At 45.1% G+C, this 10,816-nt stretch overlaps 1 protein-coding gene across 1 annotated transcript in view; it reads right to left on the bottom strand.

The window, feature by feature from the left end:
• Positions 1 to 1,032: 1,032 nt before the first annotated feature.
• The window catches only part of LINS1 (lines homolog 1), a 76,016-nt gene continuing 66,232 nt past the window's right edge, over positions 1,033 to 10,816 (bottom strand). Inside the window, exons 7-8 of the mRNA XM_082253050.1 lie at positions 9,186 to 9,369; positions 1,033 to 1,908 (exon numbers count right to left, since the gene is read on the bottom strand). Coding sequence (XP_082109176.1) covers positions 1,044 to 1,908; positions 9,186 to 9,369 — 1,049 coding nt within the window. The 3' untranslated portion in view covers positions 1,033 to 1,043. The remainder of the gene's footprint in view (positions 1,909 to 9,185; positions 9,370 to 10,816) is intronic.

Here is a 10,816-nt window from a genome sequence, read left to right as displayed (position 1 = left end):
TTAAGGAGATTCACCCTCTCTATTTGTCCTGTTTACCATTATCAGTGAAAGTGAAAAAAAAAAAAAAAACACCCAAATTTTGGGTTGTCCCCAGAAAAGTAATAGATGGGAAATGGGGAAACGAGTTATAGTGACCTGGGGGTCCCCAAAAAATTCCTTTATTTTGCAGAGATTTCCTCCCACTTCCTGTTTGTCTATGGGACAGGAAATTAAGGGAAATCTCTGCAACCGGACAGAGATGGTGGGAAAAAAAACAAACAATCTGGCAGGGGTTATAACCCTCCCTTGCTCTATCCCAAATGAAAAAAAAAAAAAAAAAATTTTGCCCAAAGTTCTACTTTAATACATTCTCTGCATTAAAAAACCCTCTGGGTGCAGCTTAAACCCCGTCCCCAACCCCACCTGAGCCCAATCTCAATCCAGAGCTGTGTATGGGAACAGCAGCTCCCTTTGCTCTCTCCCTCCTCATAGGCTCAGAGACAGCAGCGGATTGACTGCTGTCAATCACAGCCAGTAAGAAGGGAGCGAGGGGAGGGGTGGGGCAGACAGAGCAAGGCTCAGGTGTGAGTCCACAAGAGGGCCCCCACAGCCATCAGCTTGCTGTGGTGGGCATTTGGCAGGGGGGGGGGGAGGGGGAGGAGCCAGGAGTGCTGGCGGGGGGACCTGAGGAGGATCAGGGCTGCTCTTTGCAAAACCATTGCACAGAGCAGGTAAAGTATAACATGTTTGTTAAAATATGGGTTTACAATCACTTTAAACTTCACTTAATCTTGGAGTTAAACTTTATTACACAAATCACAAACAGCAAACCATTATTTTACAAAGAAAGAGTTGGCAATCGTAGAGGTGAGATCTGGTATAACCACAGCTTTGTACATGGCTTTTATGTTTTTTAAATCTCACTTGCTTTTGCCAATAAATATTTTAATCGGGCACTTACTATGTTATAGCACCTTAATTTTCCCATATTTGATGACATCTATAACAATTACAGTATCACAGAAGTCATCTATAACAGTGATAGAGTTTATAGAATAACCTAGTTATATGTTGGTGGTGGGTTGTGCAGGAAGAACGCGTGTACCCCCGTTTTCTTTGCTTAGACTGCTGACATGCGAAAGCAGCCTTAGCAATGCAGAAGGGTTATACGGAAAGAGCTTCTTTCTGTGCAGCCTATTAATGGCTTCTTGAAGGTCTTCCAAGCACTGGACTGCCCTCTGCTGGGTACCCTGGCCATGACACGTGTTGCCTCCAGCTTGTGCACTTGGTTGTGAAGGATTGGATATTGAACAGTGGGCTTTCAGCTCCAACTTTTCCATGTGTTTATCTATATCTGTGCTGTCAGCCCCGGCAGAGTGTGCAATGACAGGACCATGCTTACTGTCTGCAGATTCTGATTCGGAATCTTCTGAGCTGTCATAGTCTACAAGGCGTTGAAGGGCACCCAGAGGGGAGTTTACACAGCCAGATGGGGAAGAAGGTGTTGAATGCTTGGTATGACTGACTGGTGAAGAGGCAGGACTGCCAATGTCCATAGAAGTGGGTGAAAGCAGATTAGGAAAACGAATGCAGTCGCTCTGAATTTGTGTTGCTTTCACCGATTGCTCTCGCTGTGGACAGAAAAAGACACTGGACAAAGTGGATGGGTGGAAATTTCTGGACTTATCAAATAAAGTACATGTGGAACAGAACCGAGGCCAGTCAGAATTCAGCAGCTTCAGGTACCTGACAAAGTATTCCAGGAAGCAGGTCTCTGAGGAGATTAGAAAATCCAGCAGCACCGATGAATCGAACAAAACATTGCTGAGCAGGAACAGGAAAATGCAGTGAGGGTCGCTACCGGACCGATGCGAGGATCCGCTCCATATTGATTTCTCCGATTCACAGCTTGTAGATTGTGAGCAAAGGCTGAAACAGAAGACTAATTAATATGCAAAGCAAGGTCTGCCTGTTCGCTTTAAAATAGATAACAGCAAACTAGAAAGGAGTAACATATAGAAATAGGAGTACTGGGTAGTGTGAAAGATGGAGAATATATGGGGATATTCCCAACCACAACTGTTCAATCTGCAATTCACAGCATTTTACCCAGCAAGATGCATGAAGTGACCACACGTTACTCCCAATGTACACAGTGTTTAGCCTCGGTGCTTGGGGCGACAACATTCAGGTGCAAGCAGAGGGTACAGGTGCATTTTCTATCCCCTCTCCCCACAGCCTGCCAAACTGTATGGGAAAATGAGAGTTACTGCGACTGTATGGTGCACCTGGCGGTACTAACAAAGCAGTATGCAACCAGGGATGAATGCCCGAAAATCAAGCAATCTGCGTTCTGGACATTCGTCCCTGGGCGAATACTGCCTGACTAAATGTTAGTCCCACCCAGTGCACCATCCAGACACAGCAGCTTTCAGCCTCTCAGAGTCTTACAGGCTGCTAACAGGGGGGCTGGGCAGTACGCCTGTGCCCTCAACCTGCATCTAAACGCCATAGCCTCATGCACCAGGGCTAAACACCCAGCGTGCATGGGGTCTTAAAGTACGATGACTACAAGGAAAACCAAAGCTTAAAAGAGCAGTATGGGATTTGTTTTTTTTCCAAGAATCATACTTACCTAGGTGGATGCAGCAGCGATCCGATGCTGCATCTGTCCCCAGCCAGCTCTAAGACTGAGAATCGAGCCATTAAACACCGACGATCGCTCAGTTCTCAGGGCTCCCTGAGCAGAGCTAGTGACTGTCAGTCAGCGGCTCTTTGCTCTGTTCCCCCCCCCCCCCCCCGCCTTGCTCACTGGAGCGCTAGGCTGTGAAGGGGCGACAACATTCAGGTGCAAGCAGAGGGTACAGGTGCTGCATCTGTCCCCAGCCAGCTCTAAGACTGAGAATCGAGCCATTAACCACTTCCATACAGAGCAGTTAGACACCCTTCCTGCCCAGACCAATTTTCAGCTTTCAGCACTCTCACACTTTGAATGACAATTGCTCAGTCATGCTACACTGTAACCAAACAAAATTTTTATCATTTTTTTCACACAAATAGAGTTTTCTTTTGGTGGTATTTGATCACAACTGGGGTTTTTTTTTTTTCCGTGATATAAGCAAAAAAAGAGCAAAAATTTTGAAAAAAAAAACACTTTTTTTTTAGTTTCAATTATAAAATTTTGCAAAAAATTAATTTTTCTTCATACATTTGGGCCAAAATGTATACTGCTACATGTCTCTGGTAAAATTAACCCAAATTAGTGTATATTATTTAGTCTGTGTGAAAGTTATTGAGTCTAGAAGCTATGGTACCAATTACTGAAAATTGATCACACCAGATGTACTGACTGCCTATCTCCTTTCTTGAGGCCCTGAAATGTAAGGACAGTACAAATACCGACCAAATGACCCCTTTTTGTAAAGTAGACAGCCCAAGGTATTTAGTAAGAGGCATGGTGGGTTTTTTGAAGTTGTAATTTTTTCCCACAATTCTTGGGAAAATTAAGAAAATAAATTTTTTTCTTTTTTTTCCCACAAAGTTGTCAATTTATAAGCTATTTCTAACACATAGCATGTACACAGCAAAAATTACACCCAAAAATACATTCTGCTACTCCTTCCGAGTATGGTGATACCACATGTGTGAGACTTTTACACAGCCTGGCCACAAAAAGAGACTCCACGTCCAAGAAGCACCTTCAGGCGTTCTAGGAGCATAAATACACATAAAACTTTCTTACTACCTATCACACTTTTCAAGGCCCTATAGCACCAATACAATGGAAAAGTCCACAAAATGACCCCATTTTGGAAAGCAAACACTCCAGCGTATATTCTATGAGGCATTATGGGTCGTTTGAACGTGTCATTTTTTTCCACAAGTTTTTGGAAAATGTGGGAAACAAATGAAAACCTTTTTTTTTTTTTTTTACACAAAGTTGTCAATTTATAGGATATTTCTAACACATAGCATGTAAATAGCAAAAATTACACCCCAAAATACATTCTGCCACTCCTCCTGAGTATGGCAATACCACATGTGAGATTTTTTCACAGCCTAGCCATATAGAGGGGCCTAACATCCAAGGAGCATCATCATGCATCCTAGCCACTTGCCTAGGCCTATTTTTGACATTTGGTGTTTACAAGCTAAAATCAGTTTTGCTAGAAAACTGCTTAGAACCCCCAAACATTATATATATATTTTTTAGCAGAGACCCTAGAGAATAAAATGGAGATTATTGCAATATTTTTTATCACACCGTATTTGCGCAGCGGTCTTCCAAACGCAATTTTTTTGGAAAAAATTCACATTTTTTTAAATTAAAAAATAAGAAACCAGTAAAGTTAGCCCAATTTTTTTTCCATAATGTGAAAGATAATGTTACGCCGAGTAAATAGATACCCAACATGTCAGGTTTCAAAATTGCGCACGCTCACGGAATGGCGACAAACTTTGGTACTTAAAAATCCCCATAGGCGACAATTTAAAAATGTCTACAGGTTGCCATCTTTGAGTTACAGAGGAGGTCTAGGGCTCAAATTATTCCCCTTGCTCTAACGATCGCAGCGATACCTCACATGTGTGGTTTGAACACCGTTTACATATGTGGGCGGGGTTTCTGTATGCGTTCGCTTCTGCGCGCGAGCTCACGGGGACAGGGCGCTTTAATTTTTTTTTTTTTTTTTTTACTATTTATTTTATTTATTATTTTTTATTTTTACACCGTTTAAAAAAAAAAAAAAAAATTGATCATTTTTATTTCTATTAAAAGGAATGTAAACATTCCTCGTAATAGAAATAGGCACGACAGGACCTCTTTTTTGTGAGATCTGGGGTCAAAAAGTCCTCAGATCTCACAAGTACACTAAAAGATAGAAAAAAAAAAAAAAAAAAAAAAAAAAGGACCTTTAAACCGGTTGCTAGGCAACAACATTTTCCGTAGCTCCGTTCCTCCAAGACCATAGAGTCAAGTGAGGGCAAGCTTGCCCTCACTCGACATCCTGTCTGTGAGGATCTGGGACCGGATCGTTTTCCCCGCTGCCGGCGGGTCCGGTAAGCGGGGAAAAGGACCGGAACGCGGCGGGAGGGGGGGGGGCGCCTCTTCCACCATCCCGGAAGGGTGATCCCACGGTGAATCCGCCGCTGGGACCACCCTTATCGGAAAGCCAACCGTCCACCGTTTAAAAAAATACCAGGGTTATGGCAGCTATCTGCCGCCATAACACCGGTATTTAGGTTTAAACGGAGGACGTATATAAACCTTTTTGGACTTGGACATGGTGGCTGTATGAAGGGTGACAGGTACTCGGGTACTTTGTTGGGCAGGTGACAGGTACTCTGGTACTGATGAGCAGGTGGCAGGTACTCGGGTACTCCGATAGGCAGGTGACAGGTACTCGGGTACTCTGATGGGCAGGTGACAGGCAGGTGATAAGTACTGATGAGTAGTACTGATACTGATAGGTGATACTGTACTGATGGGTACTGATGATCAGTACTGATACGTGATAGGTACTGATGAGTAGTGATGGGTACTGATGAGCAGGCGGCAAGTACTCGGGTACTTCAGGCGTCAGGTACTCTGATGAGCAGGTGGAAGGTACTCGGGTACTCTGATGGGTAGGTGACAGGTACTCTGATGACGGGTACTCCGTTGACAGGTACTCAAAGTACCCGAGTACCTGTCAGAGTACCCGAGTACCCGTCATCAGAGTACCCGAGTACCCGTCATCAGAGTACCCGAGTACCCGTCATCAGAGTACCCGTCATCAGAGTACCCAAGTACCTGTCATCAGAGTACCCGAGTACCTGTCACCAGCCCATCAGCGTACCCGAGTACCTGTCATCTGAGTACCTGATGGGCTGGTGACAGGTGCTCTTATTTGGGGGGGGGGCAATCAGTGTGTTTGGGGTGCACTGTAATTGGTAACTAGCTGTTACCACACTCTCTTCCTCACACAGGATCAGTGTGTGAGGAGGAGAACACGGTGACAGCTAGTTACCGTGTTCTCTGTTGACATTTGTGACCGGCTGTGATTGGACACAGCCGGTCACGTGGTAAAGAGCCAATTTCATTGGCTCTTTACCTAGATCGGGGATCGACTCTGTCCGAGGGACGAGCCTCGTCCCCGATCGCTGCTCTGCGCGCCCCCGGGGGCGCGCATTGCAGAGAGAACGAGCGGCTCGTGCTGGAGCCGCTCATGTGATCGGCTGTGATTGACACAGCCGATCACGTGGTAAACAGCCAATTTCTATTGGCTGTTTACCTTGATCAGGGATGGGCTATGTCCGAGGGACGAGCCTCATCCCTGATCGCCGCGCTGCGCGCCCCCGGGGGCGCGCAGTAGACGGGAGATCCAGGCGACGTCATATGACGGCGGCCCGGATCCTTACAACCACTTTGCCAACGTCATTTTACATGACTCGGTATGGAAGTGGTTAAACACCGCCGATCGCTCAGTTCTCAGGGCTCCCTGAGCAGAGCAAGTGACTGTCAGTCAGCGGCTCTTTGCTCTGTCCCCCCCCCCCCCCCGCCTTGCTCACTGGAGCGCTAGGCTGTGGAGGGGGCGGAAGTGGCCAGCTCAGGCTCTCAGCGGCTCGCTTGGAGGCTGAGCCAGTTGCCAGTCCAGGCATGTGGGCGGATCCCGACTTATTTGTTGCGATCTTGCCCCAGCTCGGACTGGCTCGGTGACGTCAGCCGACAGTGGGCTTCAGCATAAACTGCACTCCTGTGATCCATAGGAGAAGTACAGCCAAATGAGCCCTGGTTGTACTTCTCCTTTAAAAGTTAGAACACTGTCCAGCCACAGCAACTTTCAGCCTTTCATAGAGTTTTACAGGCTGCCAACAAGGTGCTGGACAGTGAGCCTGTGCCCTCCACCTGCACCAAAAGCAATTGCCTCATGCACCGGGGCTAAACACTGAGTGTGCCTAGTGTCTTAAAGTACTACGATTAAACGGAAAACTGAAGCTTAAGTAACCAATAGATTATGGGATTCCACCCATGGTGGAAGGAAAACAAAATCGCTTGATTCCTCCATTAACACAGTCAGTGTTGAGGGGAACTGACACTGTGCTACAATGTAAAGTAGTAAGTTTACAGCTTGTATAACAGTGTAAATTTGCTGTCCCCTCAAAATAACTCAACACACAGCCATTAATGTCTAAACCACTGGCAACAAAAGTCAGTACACCCCTAAGTCAATATTTTGTGTAGCCACCATTATTTTGCAGCACTACCTTAACCCTCTTGGGCATGGAGTTCACCAGAGCTTCACAGGTTGCCACTGGAGTCCTCTTCCACTCCTCCATGAAGACATCACAGAGCTGGTTGATGTTAGAGACCTTGCGCTCCTCGACCTTCTGTTTGAGAATGCCCCACAGATGCTCAATAGGGTTTAGGTCTGGAGACATGCTTGGCCAGTCCATCACCTTTATCCTCAGCTTTAGCAAGGCAGAGGTCATCTTGGAGGTGTGTTTGGGGTCGTTATGTTGGAATACTGTCCTGCGGCCTTTCTCCGAAGAAAGGGGATCATGCTCTGCTTCAGTATGTCACAGTACATGTTGGCATTCATGGTTCCCCCAATAAACTGTAGCTCCCCAGTGCCGGCAGCACTTGTGCAGCCCCAGACCATGACACTCCCACCATCATGCTTGATTGTAGGCAAAACACACTTGTCTTTGTACTCCTCAACTTGTTGCCGCCACACATGCTTGACACCATCTGAACCAAATAAATTAATCTTAGTCTCATCAGACCACAGGACATGGTTCCAGTAATCCATGTCATTAGTCTGCTTGTCTTCAGCAAACTGTTTGCGGGCTTTCTTGTACATCATCTTTAAAAGAGGCTTCCATCTGGGATGACAGCCATGCAGACCAATTTGATGCAGTGTGCGGTGTATGGTCTGAGCACTGACAGGCTGACACCCCCATCCCTTAAACCTCTGCAGCAATGCTGGCAGCACTCATACTTTAATTTCCCAAAGACAACCTCTGGATATGACGCTGAGCATGTGCACTCAACTTCTTTGGTTGATCATGAGGCCTGTTCTGAGTGGAACCTATCCTGTTAAACCGCTGCATGGTCTTGGCCACCGTGCTGCAGCTCAGTTTCAGGGTCTTGCCAATCTTCTTATAGCCTAGGCCATCTTTATGTAGAGCAACAATTCTTTTTTTCAGATCCTCGGAGAGTTCTTTGCCATGAGGTGCCATGTTGAACTTCCAGAGACCAGTATGAGAGAGTGAGAGCGATAACACCAAATTTAAACACACCCGCTCCCCATTCACACCTGAGACCTTGTAACACTAATGAGTCACATGATACCGGGTAGGGAAAAGGGCTAATTGGGCCCAATTTTGATACATTTTCACTTAGGGGTGTACTCACTTTTGTTGCCAACGATTTAGACATTAATGGCTGTGTATTGAGTTATTTTGAGGGGACAGCAAATTTACACTGTTATACAAGCTGTACACTCACTACTTTACATTGTAGCAAAGTGTCATTTCTTCAGTGTTGTCATATTAACAGATAGAATAAAATATTTACAAAAACATGGAGGGGTGTACTCCCTTTTGTGAGATACTGTAGCGCACTACTCAACCCTGCACTCTGTGCACAGCGTACTCCTGAACCCTGCACTCTGCACAGCGTACTCCTGAACCCTGCATTCTGTGCACAGCGTACTCCTGAACCCTGCACAGCGTACTCCTGAACCCTGCATTCTGTGCACAGCGTACTCCTGAACCCTGCACAGCGTACTCCTGAACCCTGCACAGCGTACTCCTGAACCCTGCACAGCGTACTCCTGAACCCTGCACAGCGTACTCCTGAACCCTGCACTCTGTGCACAGCGTACTCCTGAACTTTGCATACACAGTCTTACAAATACAACTGGCCCTTTGAGGACAACCATAATGCTGATAGGGCCAGCAAGGAAATTTAGTTTGAACCCCTGCCCTAGGGTTTCCCAGGTGGTTGCAGGAACACTTAGAAATGTCACTGGCGCCAAAAAACTAAAACATGCCAGAAGCCTGGGCCTTTGGAAAGTCTCTTACCTTGCATTGCGTTTTTTTTTTTTTGTTAAGGTGTTTAGATAGCAATTTTACATCAGAAGTGGGGGTTAAAAAATAGGGGTTGCATCAATTTTAGGGCAAGGCCCACTATTGTATTTTGTGGTCATATTCCATACACTCACCTGGGATTGTGCTGGTACATCTTGAGCAAACACTTGGCAACCTCTAACATGTCATCATCCTGCTCTATGAAGGTGAGAGACACCCACTCACAAGCGTGCACCGGCTCCTTCCACTCAATATGGCGCTTTAGGAATTTCAGGAGGTGAGCCATCAGAATGTCCAGAGCCAGAACCTCGGTCTGCCCTGGAATACAGAAAACAAGTCTTATCAATCTCTGGTAATCACACCAGATGAGTCTGCTCTCTCCTGGTACCTGAAGTGTTTGTACACTGGGCATAGCTGCCCCTATTAAGGTTTACCTGATTTTCCAATGACCGTATGAATAATTCAGATATCTAAGAGAGAAGTGCTTTTGGAATTCAACAAGTAACACATTCCAGACATGTCACAATCTACAGCAACAGTAATTGTTTAAAAAATGTCATAATTGTATTATTAAAAATCAGTCCGTCAGCTTCGGCAAAGTTACTCTGTCTAGGCCGAGATTATGTCATCAGTCTGCTGTGCACAAGAGCAAGCACTTCTTAACCACTTGCCGACCAGGCTTTTTCTGAAGCTTTGTTTTTACAAGTTTAAATTAGTATTTATTGTTAGAAAATGACTCAGAACTCCAAAACATTTTCCTTTTTTTTATTTTTAGCAGAGACCCTAGGGAATAAAATGGTGATTGTTGCAATTTTTTATGGCACAAAATATTTGCGCAGCGGATTTCAAACATAATTTTTGGGAAAAAAAATAAATTTTAATGTATTAAAAAAAAAAAAAAAAAAAAAAAAAATAAATATATATATATATATATATATATATATATACATATACACCGTCATTTTTTTGTAAAATGTGAAAGATAATGTTACGCCAAGTAAATAGATACCCAACATGTCACGCTTTAAAAAAATTGTGCATGCTCGTGAGCCGCCTGCTCGCATTAGAAAGCCTGCTGCCGGCTGGAAAAAAGTAATCCCGGGGTTATGGCTGATAGCTTCAGCCATAATCCTGATAAACCACTTGCAAACCGCAACATATATACATATATTGTGGTCTGCAAGTGGTTAAAGTTACCCCTAAAATTATTATTTTGTTAATGTATCCATTTCCTTCTAGGTGTGTGTAACAATTTTAATTTTTTTCACTTAACTTTATTGCTATCACAAAGGGGCTAACAAGCCCCCTATCTGACAGCGTTGGGCAGTGACAGGTACTCTCTATGGAGACATCAGGGCTCCATTAGACCCCCAATGTCTCCTGCCCTCTAAAGCAGCTAAACAAACCCAGCTCATGCTTGATTAGCTGCTACCCTGGCTGAATTACAGCTCTGAAATCATCGTTGCTTCTGGCTTCAATAGGCACAGAGATTGGGGAATGGATGTTTCTCCATCTGCTCTGTGCCAAGCCATCCGGCTGTTTATCTTGGTCCCGAGCTCCCTAGCAGCTATGTCCAAACTATGGCCCTCCATCTGTTCAGGAACTACAATTCCCATCATGCCTAGTTATGTCTGTGAACTACAATTCCCATCATGCCTAGTTATGTCTGTGAATGTCAGAGATTTACAATGCCTCATGGGAATTGTAGTTCCTGAACAGCTGGAGGGCCGTAGTTTGGACTCCCCTGCAGGGCCTAGAGCAGTGA

Source organism: Pelophylax lessonae (genome assembly GCF_965119305.1).
Source record: "Pelophylax lessonae genome assembly, chromosome: 4".
NCBI lineage: Eukaryota > Metazoa > Chordata > Amphibia > Anura > Ranidae > Pelophylax > Pelophylax lessonae.
This window is presented reverse-complemented; position numbering and strand designations above follow the sequence as displayed.